The following is a 22,068-nucleotide window of genomic DNA, read 5'->3' as shown; positions in this document are numbered from 1 at the left end:
GAGAAATACCACATGTTCTCACTTATTGGTGGGAGCTAAAAATTAATATGTAATACACACACATACACACACACACACACAAACAAACCGGGGGGAGGGAGAAGATATAACAACCACAATTACTTGAAGTTGATACGACAAGCAAACAGAAAGGACATTGTTGGGGGGGGAGGTGGGGAGGGGGGGAAGGAGGGAGGTTTTGGTGATGGGGAGCAATAATCAGCCACAATGTATATCGACAAAATAAAATTTTTTTAAAAAAGCAAAAAGTAAAAAATAAATAAAATATTTTTGCTAATTAAAAAAAATAAATAAGTAAAATAAAATCACCTCTGCAAACAGCAAAAAAAAAAAAAAAAAAAAAAAAAGTGTTCGTTTGCTAGGGTTACCATAACAAAGTGCCACAGACTGGGTGGTTTAAATAACAAAAATTGTGTTTTCTCTCACAGTTCTGTAGGCTAGAAATCTGAGATCATAGGTGTCACCAGTGTTTCCTTCTGAGGGCTGTGAAAGGAGGATCTGTTCCAGGCCTCTCTCCTTGGCTTATAGATAACTGTCTTCTTACTGTGTCCTCACATTATCTTGTCTCTGTGTGTGTCTATGTTCAAATTTCCTGTTCTTATAAGGATATTGAATTAAGGACTACCATAGTGACACCACTTTAGTTAACTTACCTCTGTAAAGACACTGTCTCCAAATATGGTCATGTTCTAAGGTACTGGGAATGAGGACTTTAACATAAAAATATTTTTGGGGGGGTGCACGATTTAGTCCATAACAGCTAATGAACAACCTACTGACACCTGCAGCAGAAATTATAGTTGAGGCAAACAAAAAACAAAACAAAACAAAACTCCCCAAAGCCAAAAACAACAGACAGGCCAAAAGCCTGTGATGAAAGGTTGGGATTAGAAAATTTTTTGGAAATAATATGTTGAACTTTGAAAAGGAGATTCAAACAGAAATAATGTAGCTATAAATTATAATAACAGAAACAAAAAATTTACAAGAGGATTCCAATAGCAGATGTAAGTGGAAGAAAATGTCAGTGAACTTGAATATAAATAAATTGATGGTATTTATTCTGAGGATGAGGAATAAGAAAAGGATTTAGAAAAAAAAAAAAAAGAGAGAGAGACCATAATAGATAAATGCGACCCTGTAAAATGTACCGACAGAAACATAATAAAGCCACAGTAGGAGAGAAAATGAAAAGGCATAAGAATATTTGAAAGAATAATTCCTCTAAACTTTCCAAATTTGATAAAGTACATGAAACAACACATTCCGAAATGCTCAATAAACTACAAGAAGGATAAATGCAAGAGATCCACACTGAGACATAATAATCAAACTGTCAAAAGCAAAAGACAAAGAGAAAATCTTGAAAGCAGAGAGAAATAAGATATTTATCATCTGAAGCAATGGAAGCCAGAAGTCAGTGGAACGACATATTTAGAGAGGTGAAAGAATAAAATAATCTTGTTAACAAAAATTCTATATCTGGCAAAAATATCCTTTAAAAGTTAAAAAAAAAATTAAGACATTCTCAGATAAGCAAAAGCTGAGTAAGTTTTTTGCTAGTAGACATGCTCTCCAGGAAATTCAAAAGGTAGTTTTTGAGGCTGATATGAAAAGACACTCATAAGCATTTCAAAGCCATAGGAAGAAATAAAGAACACTGATAAAGGTAACCACATAGGTAAATACAAAAGCCAATATTTTCGGTTTTAAACTCTACTTTTTTCCTACATGATTTAGAAGACAAATGCATAAAATAAAAATTATAAATCTATGTTATTGGCTATGTGACATATGAAATTGTGATTCATAACAATATAACGGAGAGAGATGGAACTGTGTAGACGTATATTTTTTGTATACCATTAAAACTAAGGTTGTGTTAATTAAAATATATATTGTTATAAATTTAAGAGGTTGATTATAATCCCCAGGGTCATCATTAAGTAAAGAAGTAAAAAATAGCAAAATAGAAAATGAGAAAAGGATCAAAACTGTACACGACAAAAAACAATTATACACAAATATGGCAGTAGTGGAAGAACTGCAGAAATAATACACATAGCAAACCAATGAAATGTCAGAGGTTATTCCTTTTTTTATCAGCACTTACTTTAAATACTGCATGTTTTCACTCATATCTGTTTGCTAGGAAGGAAGGGAGGGAGGGAGGGAGATGGGAAGGGAAGGAAGGAAGAAGGAAGGAATGAAGGAAAGAAAGAAAGAAAAGACCACAACAGTAAGTTGAACTTTCAGAAAGAGAGAACAAACCTAAGAATGCTAGAGATAGGGGGACGGACAGAGGGCATTTGGGAAGTGATAGGTCTGGCAAAGGGCATAAAGAAATATCATGATTCGTGGGTCGGCCCGTGGCGCACTCGGGAGAGTGCGGAGCTGGGAGCGCAGCGACGCTCTGGCTGTGGGTTCGGATCCTATATAGGAATGGCTGGTGCACTCACTGGCTGAGTACCGGTCACGAAAAAGACAAAAAAAAAAAAAAAAAAAAAGGAAATATGATTTGTAAGAATGAATATGCTAATAATAACTTTAAAAAATTTTTAAAAAATTAAAAAGAATATACTGTTTATTAAAAGGCAGAGATGGGCAGAATTAATTTTTTAAAAAGATGACTCAACTACATGCTGTCTAAAAGAGGCTCAATTCAGATCCAAAGTCACAAATAGATTAAAAGTGAAAGGATAGAAAAAGTTATATTATGAAAATAGTAATGGGGTGCATGTCCTAATATTTGAAAAAATAAATGTTATGTAAAATTTTTTTACAAGGGCCAAAGGGTTAATTGATCAAGAAGACATAACAATTACAAACATATACTAACTTAACAGCAGATCCCCAAAATATATAAATATGAAATTGACAATACTGAAGGTAGAAATGGATCTATCATAATAGTCAGAAATTTCAACACCCCACTTTCAATAATGGTTTGAATGACTAGACAGAAGACTAATAAGAAAACAGAGGACTTGAAAAACATTATAAACTGAGTAGACCTGACAGACATATAATTATCCACCCTAAAACAGAAGAATGCACATTTTTCTCAGATACATATGCAACATTATCCAGAAGAGATCACATGAAAGGCCACAAAACAAGTTTCAACACAGACTTAGTAATTCAAGTCATATAAAATATTTTATCCAACCAAAATGGAATAAAAGTAGAAATTAATGACAGATGAAAAATTAAAAAATAAACAAACTTGTGGAAATTAAACAACACTCTTAGACAACCAATGGGTCAAGGAAGAAGTCACATGGGAAATTAGAAAGCCTTTTGGGACAAATGAAAACAAATACAAAACATACCAAAACTTATGGGATATAGTGAAAGTAGTGCTCATCTATATTCCTATGAGTATAGATACAAAAATCCTCAACAGAAAACTAGCAAACCAAATTCAGCAAGCATATTAAAAGGGTTATATACCATCACAAAATGGGATGAATCCTAGAAATGAAAGGATGGTTCAATATATGAAAATCAACAAATGTATTACACCACATTATAGATTAAAGGGATAAAAAAATCGATCACCTCAATTGATGCATGTAAAGTATTTTACAAAATTCACATCCTTTCATGATTAAAGTATGACAAACTAGAAATGGAAGGTAACTTCTTCAGCCTGATAAAAAAGGATTCATGAAAAACCCACAGCTAACCCATACTCAATGGTGAAAGACTAAGAACCTTCCCTCTAAGATTAGGATAAGACGAGGATGGGTACATTCACCACTGCTCTTCTTCATTGTACTGGAAGTTCTGGCCAGAGCAATTGTGGGGAAAAAAAAGACATTTGAATTAGAAAGAAGTAAACTATCCCTATTCTCAGAAGATATAATCTTATAAATAGAAAATCCTGAAGAATCCACCCAAATCAAATTCAACAACATTGTAGAATACAACATAAACCCACAGAAATCATTGATATTTCTATATATAAACATGGATAATATGAAAATGAAATTAATAAAACAATTCAATTTACAATATCATAAAAAAAACCTAGGAATAAATTTAACCAAGAAAGCGAAAGAAATGTACACTCTAAACTACAAACATTGCTGAAAGAAATTAAAGATCTAAATAAGTAGACAGATATCCAATGTTCATAGATTGCTAAGATGTCAATATTATGCAAAACAATTTACAGATTTAATGAAATCCCTATCAATTTCCAATGGCTTTTTTTTCAGAAATAAAAAATCCAATCTTCAAGTTCATATGCAAGTGCAATGGATCCTGAATAGTCAAGACAATTCCTAAGGAAAAAAAAAAAAGGAAAGAAACAAGTAGAAGGATTTACTTTCCACTTTCAAAACTTACTACAAAAGTACATTAATAAAAAAAGTGTGATATAAGAATAGATAAACAGAAAAATGGATTATAACTTTTCTGGATGGAATTAAGAAATAAGCCCATACACCTATGGTCAAATAATTTTTTACAAGGGTATTAAAACCATTCAATGAAGACAAATATAGGCTCTTCAACAAACGGTGCTGGAACAATCAGGTAGCTACATATAAAAGAATGAAATTAGATTCCTATTTCACACTGCATAGAAAAAGTAACTCAAAATATATCAATAACCTAAATGTAAGAGCCAAAGCTAGAAAACACTTAGGAAAAATATAGAGTAAATCTTCTTGGATTTGAGAATAGATTCTTAGATATGACACTAAAAGCATGAGCAACAAAAGAAAAAATTAAATTGAACTTCATCAAAATTAAAAATGTTTGTGCATCAAAGGAAATTTTCAAGAAAGTGAAAAGAAAACCTATAGGATGGGAAAATAAATTTTCAAATACTATATCTCATAAGGTTCTAGTATTTATATCACATAAAGAACCATTACAATTCAGGAACAATCAGTAAACAACTGAATTTTAATATTGTGCAAAGTATTTGTAGAGCCATTTCTTCAAATGTTCAACAAGAACATGCAAAGATGTTCATCATTATTAGTCATTCTGGAAATACAAATCAAAATTACAATGAAAAATATCACTTCATACCCACCAGAATGGCTATAAGAACAACAGAAGGAAATGGACAAGTGTTAGTAAGGATGTGGACAACTTGAAATGCTCATGCATTGTTGGTGAGAATGTAAAATAGTATGGCCACTGGAGAAAATAGTCTTGCTATATCTACATAAGTTAAACAGAAGTACCATACGATCTAGCAATTCCACTCCTAGATATATGCCTAAATAATTGAAAACAGATACTCAAACAAATACTTGTCCACTATTGTTCCTACTAGCACTATCCACAACAGCAAAAAGGTGGAAACATCCCAAATGTCCATCATCAGATGAATGGATAAACAAGATGTGAAATATATATGCATGCAATGGAATATTATTGAACCAGGAGAAGGAATGAATTACTGATACATGTTACAGTGTAGATGAACCTTGATAACATTATGATTAGTGAAAAAAGCCAGACATAAAAAGTCACATATTGTGTGATTCCATTTACATAAAATATCCAAAATAGGTAAATCCATAGAGACAGATTGATATTTTCCAGGGACTAAGAGGAGCAGGGATGGGGAATAACTGCTTAATGGGTACAGGATCTCCTTTGGTGTGATCAAAATGTTTTGGAGCTTAATATAGGTTGTCATTGCAAAAAATTGTGAATGTTTTAAATGCCACTGAACTGTATACCTTAAATTGCTTAGTTAAAAAACAGGAACAACAACAACAAAAACTATGGGGGTATTATCAAAAAGTACAGTCAAACACTTTTTTCTGTGCTGAAATTCTGATTTTTTTTTCTTCTGTTGATTATATATTTTCATGGGGCAAGAGCTGACGGTCAGCACCTGCACCCAAGATGTGGGGAGCAGCATGCCCCCACCACAAATTGCAATTATTCCCCATGTCCCCCACTCAACCTTTCCCCAGCACCCTTCTCCTTCCCATATCCCTGCCCTGGCAATCCTAGGTCTGTTCTCTCCCTCTGCATGTTCGACACACCACTGCAGTCTTTCTTTCCTTCCTTCTTTCTCTCTTTGCTCCCATTTATGAGTGCGGATATGCGGTATTTTTCCCTCTGTGCCAGGCTTATTTTGCCTAACATAATTTTCTCCAAACTCATCCAGGTCGCTGCAAATGGCTGAGTTTCATTCTTTTTTTATGGCTGAGTAGTATTCCACTGTGTATATATAGCGCATTTTCCTTATCCAGTCATATGTCGATGGACATTTAGATTGGTTCCACATCTTGGCTATTGTAAATAGAGCTGCGATGAACATGGCCGTGCAGGTATCTCTTCCACCTGATGATTTCCATTTCTTTGGTTATATACCCAGAAGTGAGATTGCTGGATCATATGGTAGATCTACATGCAGTTATTTGAAGAACCTCCGTACTGTTTTCCACAGTGGCTGTACTAATTCACAGTCCCACCAACAGTGTAGAAGAGCTCCCTTTTCTCCACATCCTTGCCAGCATTTGTTATTCTCAGTCTTTTTGATAATAGCCAGTTAATATGGTTTTGATTTGCATTTCCCTGATGATTAGTGATGTTGAGCATTTTTTTTCACATGTCTAGTCACCATTTGCCTATTTCTTTGAGAACTGCCTATTTAGCTCATCTGCTGTTTCTTCATCTGAGTGCTGCTTACCTGGATACAGTCAGTTTGTGAAAAGTGACCAAACTTTATAATTAGGATAATTGCATTTTGTGTATGTGTTTTATACTTCATTAAACTATTTTAAGTATCTGGTACATAATGCCTCAGTGATTTAAACATTTATCTGTTATAGCAGCTAGCATTAGTTTAAATACTTAACAGTGGAAATGTAGAAGGGTAAAAGTATTTGAAATATAAGTTTTATGTAGAATCAACAAACTTTCCTACAGATTGGATGTGGACACTTAGAGAGCAGGTGCAAACACATTTGACTCATGTTTGTCTTGAGAAACTCAATATTGGCCTTATTTTCCTTTAATTCAAATCTTTATGATGCTGTCCCTGAAATGGTATTGTCACCCCACTTATACTATTATCTCTCTCAATGATGACATATCTTGGCCTTCTAGATCTTAAACTTAATTAAGTCTCAAAATGTGCGACCCAAGAGGATGGTCTTCAGAGGGAAATAATATAAGCCCCTTATAGAATCAGTCTGAATTCAAAATTTTAGTAATGCTCTTAAGTATTTCCACACTATAGATCAGTGAGCCTAATTTTTCTTGTTCAAGTTGTGTATTTGTCATGGACATGTAAGCTGACTTAGGGTTTTGTTTTGTTTTGTTAATCACCTTACAGTTTATAAAATAGAAAAAAGTAGTCTCAAAAAGTAGTTTTTATTTTGAGTTTAAACTTGAGTTAATGGATTATGGAGTTTTTTACACTCAATAAAATAATTTTAATATATTTTTAAAATCCTAGTACAATGTTCTCCAGGGAAATATGTCCCTCTTTTATTACATTTCAAGCAGTTAATCCTCATGAGACAAGTGGCACAGTGTACAAAAAGATTTATAGTTCTTGCAATCTTAAAAACTACAAAATAAGCTACTGCACTATCATATAAGTTAGAACTTCTTAGATTAATAGAAAGCCTGAATTTTTTCCCCCCCATTCTAGACTTTTAAACGAATATATATATTTTATGTGTAACCAAAGAAAATATGCTCTTAACATCGCACGAAGTGAAGAACATTGCCTCTTTTTAATAAAAAATCATGAGAAGAGATGAAACTAGATAAAATTCTTATGATAAAATCTTTGAGCTTACACACACTAAACGTATGTCACTGGTGCTAATGTATTTTTGGATGTGAATGCAAGATAGAGATATGCGCTAAAGCAACATAATAAATATGATGGATATGCAACATTCAGAAATTGCCTCTGTTCTGGGACTCACATCAGAAGATAATTGGGAATGAAATTGCTACTAAATAAATTAAGGTTTGGAAAAATTATGTCTTTATTTTAATCATATCAATTTTGTTGCATGAAGCTAGAGGATTTAAAATAATCTCTTTGTAAAATCATCAAAATAATATGGTAGGAATTTGTAACTAATTTTTTTACAATGCAAGCATTAAGCTGACCATTTTAGAAGTTGTTCTGAAAGAATGAATTGTGTTATAAGAAACCTTTGAAACTTTCATTTTGTAGGAATGAAATTTTGAACAGATATTCTTCCTAGTATACAACAGAATCTCAGAGATGCATTTTATTTAAATGATGCATTTTCTTCCTGATAGTTATAATGCATATGCTGCAAGTATATATGATAGTTGTGAATATTGTGAAATATGACACTAAAAACTGGGTTTGCCTGTACTTATGAAGTTTTCTTTTATATATATAAAGCAGTCATATTAAATTCAATAGCAGTTAAACATTTCAAGTAAAATCCAATTTTCATATTCTAAAGGAATCTCTTATCTTACCTCTAAACACTGCCATAACAGCCACAGATGTCCCTGGGACTATTATAGTGATTGGAAACATATGACGATTTTACTATCATTTAGCAAGCATTTTATTATGGCATTAAGAAGCAAACTAATGCTGTGAAGTAGTTTATAACAGTTCATTTTTTTTTTAAGGATGTGTAACTTAAATTTATGCTAAACAGTATCCATAAATGAATCCCCTTCTGACTTTCTACTCTGGCACCCTATATAACTTGTCTTTTGTTGACTGAGGTTTTCCTGTGTTTTTAAAACTTTAATATAGACTGTAACCTTTAATTTTAAAAACTCTCCGTGACGAATATGGGTTATATTTAAATGGCCAGAATATAAACATTTTTAGAAAATGTTTATATGTTTTAGAAAATGTTTCTTCAATGATCAATCGAAGAAAATGAGAAAAGAAAAAAAAAGAAAAAGAAATGAAGAGAGGGTAGGACAAATCTTATTATTTTGTAATCATTTATAAACACTGAAAATGTTTGTACATCTTTTTAACACCATAGCTGGAAGGTACAAAATGTAATAAGGTTCAAATACAATTTAACATATGGCACAGTGTTCTTCTTAGGGAAAGTACTGACATTTTTTAGAAAAATTTGGTGATAGACTTTTCAGGTGATAAATACAAGGACCTACCCATGGTCCGGAAGAAGATAGAAAAACAAGAAAAAAAAAATGAAAAGGTGGAGAGATGTGAATAAGATACAGAAGAAAAGAGGCTACCCTGGCAACAGGGAGAAGCATGCAGAGCAATAACACTAACGATAACCACGAGGGATGGCCAACTAACATTTTTTAAAACTGTTTTGTAGTACTCTCCTTTGTCATTGCAAATGTTTATTAAAACATACTATATAAACAAGGTGAGCATCATGCATGAAGATGTGAGTTATATCTACGTGGGTATATATGAGGGAAAAGATAACAACCAGGGGGAGCGAGGTAAAAGCAATTCAAGTCTACAGGAAAAACAGAAAAGGAACTAAAAATGGTTATGAGGATGTAAATCTTGAAGAGTTTTCAGAAGCTTGTGAGGGTACTGAATTCCCACTGTGCATGGCCAAAGATGTTAAAGTTGTGTTAATTTTAAGAGATAGTCCTCAGCTGAAATCTAACGTAAAGAAATAGCAAAGTCTATGAAAAAAGAGTAACAAGACAGAGAAAAAGATTTATTTAGCAAAGAATGAATCACCAGATAGTGTAAAATAATTTAACATAAAGTAAATACTTTGGAAAAAAATTTCAAATACAGAAGATAAAAGAATATTGTGAAGTCCTTGTGTTTCTTTGTTCTTACATTTATATGACTTTATCAGTGCAATGTGTTATCTCTTTGGAATGTCTGAATGCATGAATCGTTAGGAAAGAAAACAAACCGAGAGAGTTGCCTTTAGTTAGTGGAATTTTGAGTAAAAATTACACGAGCAAATTCTATAGGCAGCTGTTGAAGGAAGTTTGGTGTGGGTAGCAACATGTTTATGAGGGATCTCAAAAAAAAAAAATAGATATGTCATGTAGGCCTTTCCCTTTCAGTTCTAACTTTTTCTTCTATTTTTTAAAAATAGAAATCAACTATGAAAAACCACACAACAGTGACAACCTTTATTCTTCTTGGACTGACAGATGATCCACAGTTACAGGTGGTCATTTTTCTTCTCCTTTTTTTCACCTACATGTTGAGTGTCACTGGGAACTTAACCATCATCACCCTCTCCCTACTGGATATACATCTCAAGACACCCATGTATTTCTTCCTCCGAAATTTCTCATTTTTAGAAGTATCGTTCACAACTGTCTGCATTCCCAAATTTCTTGTTAGTATGGCAACAGGTGACAAAACAATTTCTTACAACAACTGTGCAGCACAGCTGTTTTTCACTATTCTCTTGGGAGCAACTGAATTTTTTCTTCTGGCTGCCATGTCCTATGACCGCTATGTGGCCATCTGCAAACCCCTGCGTTACACCACCATCATGAGCAGCAGACTCTGCAACTTGCTGGTGTTTGCTTCATGGTTGGCTGGTTTCCTAATAATTTTTCCACCACTGCTTGTGGGTCTCAAGCTTAATTTCTGTGCAGCCAACACTGTAGATCATTTTTTCTGTGACGTTTCTCCTATCCTGCAGCTCTCTTGCACAGACACAGATGTAATAGAATTAATGATGCTTCTCTCAGCCATTTTGACTCTCCTGGTTACACTGGTGCTAGTGATTCTCTCCTACACAAATATCATAAAAACTATTCTGAAAATACCTTCTTCTCAACAGAGGAAGAAAGCCTTTTCTACGTGTTCTTCCCACATGGTGGTCGTGTCAATTTCTTATGGCAGCTGCATCTTCATGTATGTGAAACCCTCTGCAAAGGAAAGAGTGTCTTTGAATAAAGGGATAGCTTTGCTCAGCACTTCTGTCGCCCCCATGTTAAACCCCTTCATTTATACACTGAGAAACAAACAGGTGAAAGATGCTTTTAAACACATGACCAAAAAGATTGAAGCTTTCTCATTGAAGTGAATCATTTTAGTGATATCACTAAGGTCATGAGTAAAATAAAACAAGAAGAATAAAGTGTGTCACAGAGCTCTTCAATGTCTTTATTCAAAATAATATTGTCTCTTTCTTGACCTGTAATTTTCATTGGGGCCTGCCTAATCTCCAAAGCCCAGCCCTCACCCCCATTTTTCCCTCATGCTGAGAGCAAATAGAAAAAATATTTCTTGTTTTTGGTCAAAATTATTTTCCTATTTTCTCTCAGAGGGAGATAAAGTGGGACTTCAGTTTTTCCATGTTCCTTTCCACTATTCTGGTATGCAGAGATTCAATTTCTACTCTATATAGATTTTAATATACTACCTAGATTTGAACAGCTAATGAGCGTCCTTACTACTGGTGGATACAAAAAGTGAAATCAAATTCTTACTCAGTATTTAGTAGAACCTTGGGGCAAATCAATTGAATGACATTTTAAATTACACAATTTGATAGTTTCAAATTTTTCATATTTTCATCTTTTAAAATGTCTTACTTTATTTTTTAACATTTACTTGTACATAGTTTTTTAGGTATAGTGTGTTGTTTCAATTCATATATATGGTGCACAATTATTCACTTAGGGTGGGTAGCATAGTTTTGTATATATTACTGCACAGTTTTTCCTCTTCCCTCCCTCCCACCCAATCCCCACCTGGTAACAATTATTCCACTCTCTACTTCTATTAGAACCACTTTTTTTTTTAAAGATTCCACATACGAGTGATATCATGTGGTATTTGTCTTTTTGTGTCTGACTTACTTCATTTAATATGATGGTTTCCAGTTCCATCCACGTTGCTGCAAATAATAGGATATCATTCTTTTAAAATAGCTGAGTAGTATTCCATTGTGTACATACACCACAGTTTTTTAATCCATTAATCCATTGATGAAAATTTAGTTGATTCAATAGTGCTACAATGAATATGGAAGCAGTTTTGATATACTGATTTTATTTCCTTTGGCTATACACCCAGGAGTGAGATAGCTGGATCATAGAGTAAATATATTTTTAGTTCTCTGAGGGCCCTCCATACTGTTTTCCACAATGGCTGCACCAATTTACACTCCCACCAGCAGTGTAGGAGATAAACTTTTTCTCTTTATCCTCACCCGTATTTGTTTTATTTTTGTCATGTTGACAATAGCCATTCTAACTGGAGTGAGATGATATCTCATTATGGTTTTAATTTGCATTTCCCTGACAATTAAGGATATTAAGCACTTTTTCATGTTCCTGTTCACCATTTCTATGTCTTCTTTTGAGAAATGTCTGTTCATGTCTTTTGCCCATTTTTCAATTGGGTTATTGGTATTCTTACTGTTAAGTCATTTAAGTTCCTTATTTATTCTGGATTTTAGCTCATTGTCTGATACATGGTCGGCAAACACTTTCTCACAACCACATTCTGCAGGTTGTCTTTTCACTTTGCTGACAGTGTCTCTTGCTATGCAGAAGATTTTAGTTTGATGTGGTCTCATTTACATATTTTTGCTTTAGTTGCCTGTGCCTTTGTAGTCTCACTCAAAAAAGAACTGCCCACTCCCATTTTGTGTAGTGTTTTCCCTATGTTTAATTCTAGTAGTTTAATAATTTCGAGTCTTAAATTTAGGTCTTTGATCCATTTTGAGTTGATTTTTGTGTATGGTGAGAAATAGGGGCCTAACTTCAATCTTCTGCATGTGGATATCCAGTTTCCTCAGCACCATTTGTTGAAGAGACTGTCCTTTCCCCACTGAATATTTTTGGCATCTTTGTCAAAAATCAGTTGGCTGTAAGTGCTTGGGTTTATTTCAGGGCTCTCTATTCTATTCCACTGGTCAATTTATCTGTTTTCGTTCCAGCGCTGTGCTGTTTTGGTTACCATAGCTTTATAGTATATTTTTAAGTCAGGTGGTATGATGCCTTCAACTTTGTTCTTTTTGTTCAAGATTTCTTTAGCCATACAGGGTCTTTTGTGGTTTCATGTTAACTTTATGAACATTTTTCTATTTCTGTGAAGGATGTCATTGGTATTTTGATAGGGATTACATTGAATATGTAGATTGCTTTGGGTAATACTTTGTTATATTTGCAAATATTGATTTTATTCTTCTGACAAATTATCTGAAAGTCCTACTCCAAGTTTTTTTCACCTAGTACTTAGTTAGAAGAGTTGTCATAGTACAAAATTAATGTTTCTCAATAACATGCAGAGTCACCTTAAAAGAAGTGGAAATCACGATAACTATTTCAGTTCCATTCACATATTTTTTTGAAATTGAGCTACTACATTTTTGTCTTCTCTGTTAATTAACTGTCTTGATTTGTATTTTATATAATTTTTTTTAAAGCACACAAAAATTCTTTATTTGGAAAATTTTAAAAGAGGTTAAAATAATTCTGTTTTCAAGTTTCTAATAGGTAGATGTGTATTCTCATATTTAATAAGCCTATATAATTTCCAGTGTCAAAAACTATGGCAGAATTTTCAAACAATCAATTCCCAAATTTCTCATTTATCGCAACTTTCTTTTAAAAACTAATTATTTTTTCACTTATTATTAAAAAACCATCTATTTCAGAACAGAGTAATAGGGTGACACCTTTAGGAAAGCATAGTATTAATGGCTACTTATTATCATAGAAAGAGAAAATTGGAATATGTCTACTTGTAAAATAAAATTGCACAACTCTCTTTAGTGTGTATTTTAAAAATATTTTGTCTGAGAAGTTCTCCTTCTGTATCTAATAGAAATTTTTTAAATGGTTACTTAACATATCATCATATACACCTGATACGCTTCTATTCCTTTTCTCCTCCTCTGCCTCCTTCTCCACTGCCTACTCCTCCTTCTTTCAACAACTCTTTAAAAATGTAGAGAACATTCTTGGATGGAATGTTGTCCAAAAACAGTCTTTTGGTTGTATTTGGTTTGTGGGCTGTGGTTTTTTGGCCCATGGAATGAATTACAGCAAAGGGCTTTAGTATGAAGATTTAGATATCATTACCAATGCATGACCCTTCCACAAAGATTTGACTTTCTTCATGGGCTCTGGCTCTTTGAAATAACTGAAGTTTGTGATTGGATAAGGAGATCTAATTCCATTATGATGCTGAATCATTCTTCCTTTCACTCATCTGAGTCCTTTCAATTACATAGGCCCAGTATGAGCTTAATGGGTTGCCTGTGTATTTTAGTCCTATAATTCCATGGTCTGTTATTCACTACTACAGTGAATTATGCAATTTTGGTGACCACTTTATCTTTATCCCTACTGAACAATTAGTAACCACACCCAACTTGCTAATGTAAGTTAAATACTATAATGTAGTCTCTACCTTCCCATGATCCATCCTCTCTAACAAAATCAGGGAGCTCATTTTAATACAATCATTTCCCACCTTCACTGCAGGCCAGCAGTTACAATACTTTTTAAAGCTGCTAGCAAATCCCCTTGTGAATATGTCAATATCTAGTAGAAAGGATCTTCCTCTGGATCTTCACTAGTTACCTAGTTAAGGATATGTAAGTGAATTACACAGGATCAAACTATTCCGTATCTCTGTTGCCCTGCATCTTTGTTTGTCTATTTATTTTTACTGAAACGTAGTTGATTGATTGTACATACCTTGAGGTACAGCATTGAACATCAATACCTGTGTGCAATATGTGATATTCAAATCAGCATAATTAGTACATTCACCATTATACAATGTAATGGATTTTCATGGTCCTTTACCAATTCCTCTCTTAAAATCCTCCCCGCTCCCTTTCCCACCTCTGGTAACTTCAGTTCTTGTCTCTTCATTTGAAAGTTCAATATTTTATTGTAATTGTTGTATCTTTCTTTCTTTCTTTTAGCTCCCACTTAATAAGGATGTGCAGTGTTTCTCTTTCTGTGCCTGGCTCATTTCACCTAACATAATTTTCTCCAAGTTCATCCATGTTGTGAATGACAGTATTTCATTCTTTTTTTATGGCAAAGTAGTACTCCATTTTGTTAATATACCACATTTTCCTTATCCAGTTGTCCAGTGATGGACATTTAGGTTGGTTCTGTATCTTGGCTACTATAAATAGAGCTGCAATAAACATGGGAGCACAGGTATCCTTTCGACATGATGATTTCCATTCCTTTGATTATATACCCAGCAGTGGGATTGCTGGATCATGTGGCAGTTCTATCTGTAGTTGTCTGAGGAACCTACATACTGTTTTCCATAATGGCTGTACCAGTTTACAGTCCTGCCAACAATGTGGGAGGGTTCCGCTTTCTCTGCATTCTCACCGGCATTTATAATTCTCTGTATTTTGATAATAGCCAGTCTAACTGGAGTGAGATGACAGCTCAATGTAGTTTTGATTTGCATTTCCCTGATGATTAGTGATGTTGAGCATTTTTTTCAAGTGTCTGTTGGTCATTTGTATATCTTCCTTTGAGAAAGGTCTATTCAGCTCCTTTGCCCATTTTTTAATTGGGTTGTGTGTTTTTTTGGCTGTTAAGTTACTTGAGTTCCTTGTATAGTCTGGTTAGTAATTCTTTGTCAAATGCATGTTTGGCAAATATTTTCTCCCATTCTGTAGATTGTCTTCTCACTCTGTTAATTATTTCTTCTGCTGTGCAGAAACTTCTTAGGTTGATATAATTCCATTTGTTTATTTTTTCTTTCGTTGCCTGTGCTTTAAGGGTCATATTCATCAAGTCTTTGCATAGTCCTACTTCTTCTATGTTTTGTTTGAGGAGTTTTGTAGTTTCAAGACATATTTTTAAGTCTTTAATCCATTTTGAGTTGACTTTGGTGTATGGGGAGTGATGTGGGTCTAGTTTCATTCTCCTACATATGGATGCCCAGTTTTCCCAGAACCATTTATCCAAAAGGCAGGCTTTTCCCTAGTGTATGTTCTTGGTGCCTTTGTCAAAAACTAGCTGGCTGTAAGTTTGTGGCTTGCTTCTGGGTTTGCTATTCTGTTCCACTTTTATGAGTGTCTGTTTCTATGCCAGTTTCATGCTGTTTGGGTTACTATAGCTTTGTAGTATGGTTTGAAGTCAAGTTCTGTTATGCCTTCACTTTGCTTTTTTTGCTCCAGATTGTTTTGGCTATTCAAGGTCTTTTGTTGTTCCATCTGTATTTTTGGATTGTTTTTTGTACTTCTGTGATAAATGTCATTGGTATTTTGATGGAGATTGCATTGAATTTGTAGATCACTTTTTGTAGTGATAGAATTTGGATATGTTTTCCCCCCAAAGCTTATGTCAGAATCTGATCCCCAACTTGGCAATGTTGGGAGTGTTTTGGGTTTTGGGGTAGATACCTCATGATTAGATTAATGCCCTGGGTGTGGGGGATAGTGAATGAGTTCTTGTTCTATTACTTCCCACAATAGCTGGTTGTTTAAAGAAAACTGGCACCTCCCCTCTCACTCTATTTTACTTCCTTTGGTCATGTAATCTGCTTGTAACCATAGGCTGGCTTGACATTTTCCAGCAAGCATAGAAGCAGCCTGAGGCCCATGCCAGATGAAGCTCTTCACAATCATAAACCAAATACACCTCTGTTCTTTATATATCACCCAGCCTCAGATATTCTGTTATAGCAACACAAAAATGGACTAATACAGGTAGTATTGGCATTTTTACAATGTTGATTGTTCCAATCCAAGAGCATGGAATGTTTTTCCTTCTTTTCGTGTCTTTAATTTCTTTAAGTATTGATTTGTAGTTCTCATTGTAAAGATCTTTCACCTCCTTGGTTAAATTGATTCCTAGGGTTTTGTTTTGTTTTGCTTTGTTTTTGATGACTATTGTAAATGGGCTTACTTTCATGATTTCTCTTTTGCTTAGTTCATTATTGGAGAAAATAAATGTTACTGATTTGGGGGTATTGATTATATATCCTGCAACACTACTGAAATTATTAATCAGCTCTAAGAGTTTTTTGGAAGACTCCTTAGGTTTTTCTGTATATAGGATCATGTTATCTGCAAAGAGGGACAGTTTGACTTTATCTTTTCCAAACTATACACTCTTAATTTCTTTCTCTTGCCTGATTGCTCTGGCTAGTACTTCCAATACTGTGTTAAGTAGGAGTGGTGAGAGTGGGCATTCTTGTTTTTTTCCTGTTCTTAAGGCAAAATATTTAGTTTTTCTTAATTCAGGATGATATTGGCAGTGGGCTTGTCATAAATGGTTTTTATTATGTTGAGATACTTTTCTTGTATACCTAATTTGCTGAGAGTCTTTATCATGAAGAGATGTTGAATTTTGTTGAATGCTTTTTCTGCATCTATTGAGGTGATCATATGGTTTTTATTCTTGATTTTGTTGATGTGGTATGTCACATTTATTGAGTTGCATATGTTGAACCATCCTTGCATCCCTGCGATGAATCCAACTAGATTGTGGTGTATAATTTTTTTTGATGTATTGCTGTATTCTAGTTGCTAGTATTTTTTTTTTTTTTTACAATTTTTATATCTACGTTCATTAGATACATTGGTCTGTAGTTTTCTTTTATTGTTGTATCTTTGCCTGGTCCTGGTATCAAGGTGATGATGGCCTCAATTACAAGCAAACCTCAGGACTTTAGACAAATACATGAAAATTAAACAACAGGCTCCTGAATGACATATGGGTCCAAGAAAAAATTAAACAGGAATGAAAAAATTTCTAGGAACCAACAAAAATAAAGATATCATATCAAAATTTGAGGGATATTGCAAAAAAGTGCTAATAGGGAAGTTTATGGCAATAAATACTTATGTCCAAAAATTAGAAAGATTTCAAACAAACAACCTAATGCTACAACTCACAGAACTAGAAAAACAAGAGCGATCCAATCCCAAAGTTAGTAGAAGGAAATAAATAATTAAGATCAGAGCAGAGCTAAATGATATAGTTACCCCCCACCAAAATGATACATAAAATCAATGAACTTAAAAGTTGTTTTTTTGAGAAGATAAATAAAATAGACAAACCATTAGACAAACCAAAATTTAAAAAAAAAAAAATGAGAGAGATGACCAAAATTGCAAATGTCAGAAATGGAAAAGGAGACATTACAACTGATACCACAGAAATACAAAAACATCCAAAACGTTAGAGACTGTTACAACCAACAACAGGCCAACAAATTTGAAAGCCTGAAGGAAATGAATAAATTTCTGGACACATACAACCTACCAAGACTAAACCAAAAAGAAATAGAAAGCTCTATCATATCAGTAACAAGCAAGGGATTGATGTAGTAATCAGCAGTCTCCCAGCAAAAAGCCCAGGATTGTACAGCTTTGCTACTAGAATCTACCAAACCTTTAAAGAGAAATTAATACCAATTCCCTTCAAACTATTCCAAAAAATTGGATCAGAGGCCACTCTCCCAAACTCATTTTATGTGGACAGAATCGCCTCGATGCCAATCTTTTTCATGTGAAAGTAACAGAAATTTTCTTATTGAAGAAGATTTTCTCACGTTGACTCAGGACTGTGAAAAAAATCACTGTTGCCTATTTCCTAGATCTTAAAAACAAACTCATGGATGTTTTTCTACATGAGTAGTGCTTTCTGATTAGCAGTCCATAGGGAAAAATTTTATCTACCTTTTTTTGTTTTGTAATTTCAATAGGTTCCCTTGTGTCTTTTTTGAGCAAAAAGATAAAACTAACTGTAGCTTAGTTAGAATTATAAGATATGGTAAATTATTCTAGTTAAAAACTTTTTTCCCCCAGGTTTTAATCTTTGGTATAATAAGTGTGGTAAAATATTAATTAAAACATTCAGAAAACTTAATTAGACTGGAAAGAATGAAAGAAAGTCGTTAGGATTTTTTAGTGCCTGAATCCTGAGATGTGCAGTTAAGATGAACTTAAGTGAAAATGGGAAATATTTTGAAACATAAAAAGCTTTATATTTCATCTTTTGTTGAAGCCTTCTGAAGTAAACTTGGTATGCAATATCTCTTTAATAATTGAACAATATCTTGAAATGATTATAACCACCCTTAACTCAGCCTTTGTAATCTACAATGTTCCATAACAGAAAGTCAAATCCAATATATGCAGTTCAAGGTAAGAAAAGTTTTCGCTTATCTTTTTATGAAACAGAAATTAGGGAAAACTTTACAATTCTAAGTCAGGGAATTAATTTGTCCTTAAATTTTCTTATTTTATTTATTCCTTTTGATGGAAAAGTAAAAATTCATATATATATGTGTGTGTGTATATACTATATATGTAATAGCATTCATTTTTTGATATACAAATGAGTCTCTAATTTATCTGTCAATCTGTAGTTCCATTGGATGAATTGAAGAGGGAAAATTAGAGAACAGCTATTTTTTACATTTTGAAGAAATTTCATAAAAATATTTACCTCAAGCTCAAGATAATTATTCTAAAACTCAGAAGATTATGATTGATAGAACACTATAATGAAATTAAGAAGCAATGTCTTACCAACATATTTAGTTTACTGTTGAATATATATTCCACAGACAGTACATAAACAAATTTATTATAATATTATATATAAGTATTAAAATAATGCATATACATTTCATACATATTTTATTATAATAGAAGAATAGTGACTAATGGAAAAACAAAAGAGATAAGAAATAGAAATACTTTATGTTGTAAGCACTATTATGCATGTATTAACATATTATTCATGTAAGATATAAAAATTAAGATGTGGTAAGCAATCAGATATGTTTGAGACAAATATTCTAAGGATTCAGTAGCTTTAAAAAATATGTGCAAAACAAAGAATTTCAAGTTATCTAGAAAAGCAGAGGAATATACATTAAGAATTTTAATCAAAAAGTAAAAAATCACTATGTGGCATTTAATTTTTCCTATCATAACTTATATATTAAGAAAGAAACAAGAACATAAAAGAAATGCCCTCTAAAATTGTGCCTGGCAATTCTGAAAATTGGTGGACAAAGAATTGTTTCTCTAGTAGGAAGAAAATAATTAACAACAAAAAAATTATAATTGGTAAAAATAAAATATAACTGCAATACAAGTCAATGACAAGAACTGCAATTACTAGTTTAAAAAATTTTACATTCAAAAGAGATATACAGTTTTTACTGTATTTGCACAAGAAAGCAATATGAGAAAATTAAAAATAGAATAAAGAATAACAAGATAAAAATAAAGATGAACCAATTAGCTTTTTTGTTTGTTTTGTTTTTATCATTCAAAATTAGATATCGTCAATGACTTACTAGAAAGTTATTTAGCTGTTGAATCTAAAGGCCAATGATAAAATAAGTATAAGAAAGGCAAGAAAATGGAGTTAGAAAAACTAAAGAAAATTGATACCAAAAAAAAGTAAGCAAAGGAAATATAAAATGGAACTTGATGATGAATGAATGTCTTAAGTAACCAATTACTTGAGATACTAGCTAAATCCAGAAATTTGAAGATACTAAATATTTAAACAGCCTATTGAGATGAAGTGTTTGAAATATGGATCATAGGTTAACACGAACCAAATTATGGAACAGCATTTCAAACAACTGATAAGCCTCCTGCAAAGTGATAAGTAGTATTTATTCAACTCTGAACAGGAAAAGAAGATCGCAACATTCTTACAAACATGACAAACAGGACTGATGAATTGGAGGATATGTTTATTTTGATGAACTTTAAGTTGATTTGTAAAAATATTTGCACACAGGCAAGATTCTAAGCATGAAACTTAAGGTAACTGACAATGAAGAAATATCTTTCTTTACTTGTGATATTAGTTTTCATTTTCTACAGATTTGATATAACCAAAGAGAAATGAAGAATCAGTCAACGGAGACAGACTTCATTCTGCTTGGACTGACAGATGACCCTCTGCTACAAATTGTGATTTTCCTGTTTCTATTTTTCAATTACATATTGAGCTTGATGGGGAACTTAATCATCCTCCTCCTCACCCTGCTGGATCCCCATCTCAAGACGCCAATGTACTTCTTCCTCCGAAATTTCTCCTTCTTGGAAATTTTATTCACAACAGTCTGCATTCCACGGTTCTTGATAAGCATTCTGACTGGAGACAAAACAATTTCCTACAGTGGTTGTGCAACTCAATTATTCTTTTTTCTTCTGTTAGGAGTAACAGAGTTTTACCTCCTGGCTGCCATGTCCTATGACCGCTATGTTGCCATCTGCAAACCGCTGCATTACCCAATCATCATGAACAGCAAAGTGTGCTACCAACTTGTGCTCAGCTCCTGGGTATCTGGATTCCTCATTACCTTTCCCCCTTTGATCATGGGACTCAAGCTGGATTTTTGTGCTTCCAAAACTATCGATCACTTCCTATGTGACACTTCTCCTGTCCTGCAGATCTCTTGCACAGATACACGTTTCATAGAATTGATGGCTTTTGTCTTAGCTGTGGTGACACTTGTCATCACATTGCTGTTAGTGGTCCTCTCCTACACATACATCATCAAAACCCTTCTAAAATTGCCTTCTGTCCAACAACAAAAAAAGGCCTTTTCAACCTGCTCGTCACACATGGTTGTTGTCTCTATTACTTACGGGAGTTGTATCTTCACGTATATGACACCATCAGCAAAGGAAAGGGTGACTGTAACTAAAGGTGTAGCTGTGCTCAATACCTCTGTTGCCCCTTTACTCAATCCCTTTATTTACACCCTAAGGAACCAGCAGGTGAAAAAAGCTCTTAAGAATAGGCTTCAAAGATGTTGTAATTTTCAAAACAGTGAGACAAAATTTGGTCATAAATAACATGTTGTTGAATGATCGATGGGAAAATGAATACAAATTTTAATTACATTAGCTCAGGTCTACCATTTCTCCCCTTGAGTATTTACATAATATTTGGTTTACTAAGACTCTTTACTCTCTGCACTTCTCTGTGTTTCTTATTCTGAGTAGATCTTCCTACTCTCTAGTAGTAAACTGCCTTCTTCAATACAGAATATTAAATTCCATCTTCACACAGAAATATTCTCATAAGTGATAGTTATATTTACTGAATGCTTTGTAAAAGTTAGCCTTGCCAAATAACTTAGATAATTAT

The 22,068-nt window shown here is 33.4% G+C and overlaps 2 protein-coding genes across 2 annotated transcripts; both read left to right on the top strand.

The window, feature by feature from the left end:
• Positions 1–10,076: 10,076 nt before the first annotated feature.
• LOC134360516 (olfactory receptor 6C74) lies at positions 10,077–11,018 on the top strand. Its single transcript, XM_063075005.1, has one exon. The coding sequence runs from the start codon at positions 10,080–10,082 to the stop codon at positions 11,016–11,018; it is 939 nt and encodes a 312-aa protein (XP_062931075.1). The 5' UTR covers positions 10,077–10,079.
• Positions 11,019–20,807: 9,789 nt separating this feature from the next.
• LOC134360619 (olfactory receptor 6C6-like) lies at positions 20,808–21,773 on the top strand. Its single transcript, XM_063075233.1, has one exon. The coding sequence runs from the start codon at positions 20,814–20,816 to the stop codon at positions 21,771–21,773; it is 960 nt and encodes a 319-aa protein (XP_062931303.1). The 5' UTR covers positions 20,808–20,813.
• The last annotated feature ends 295 nt before the right edge of the window (positions 21,774–22,068 follow it).

Source organism: Cynocephalus volans, chromosome 12 (genome assembly GCF_027409185.1).
Source record: "Cynocephalus volans isolate mCynVol1 chromosome 12, mCynVol1.pri, whole genome shotgun sequence".
In the NCBI taxonomy this organism is placed as follows: Eukaryota; Metazoa; Chordata; class Mammalia; order Dermoptera; family Cynocephalidae; genus Cynocephalus; species Cynocephalus volans.
This window is presented reverse-complemented; position numbering and strand designations above follow the sequence as displayed.

What these genes read in the sequence shown, in the direction of transcription:
- LOC134360516 (XM_063075005.1), top strand. Translation starts at nt 10,080, where the DNA reads ATGAAAAACCACACAACAGTGACAACCTTTATTCTTCTTGGACTGACA.
- LOC134360619 (XM_063075233.1), top strand. Translation starts at nt 20,814, where the DNA reads ATGAAGAATCAGTCAACGGAGACAGACTTCATTCTGCTTGGACTGACA.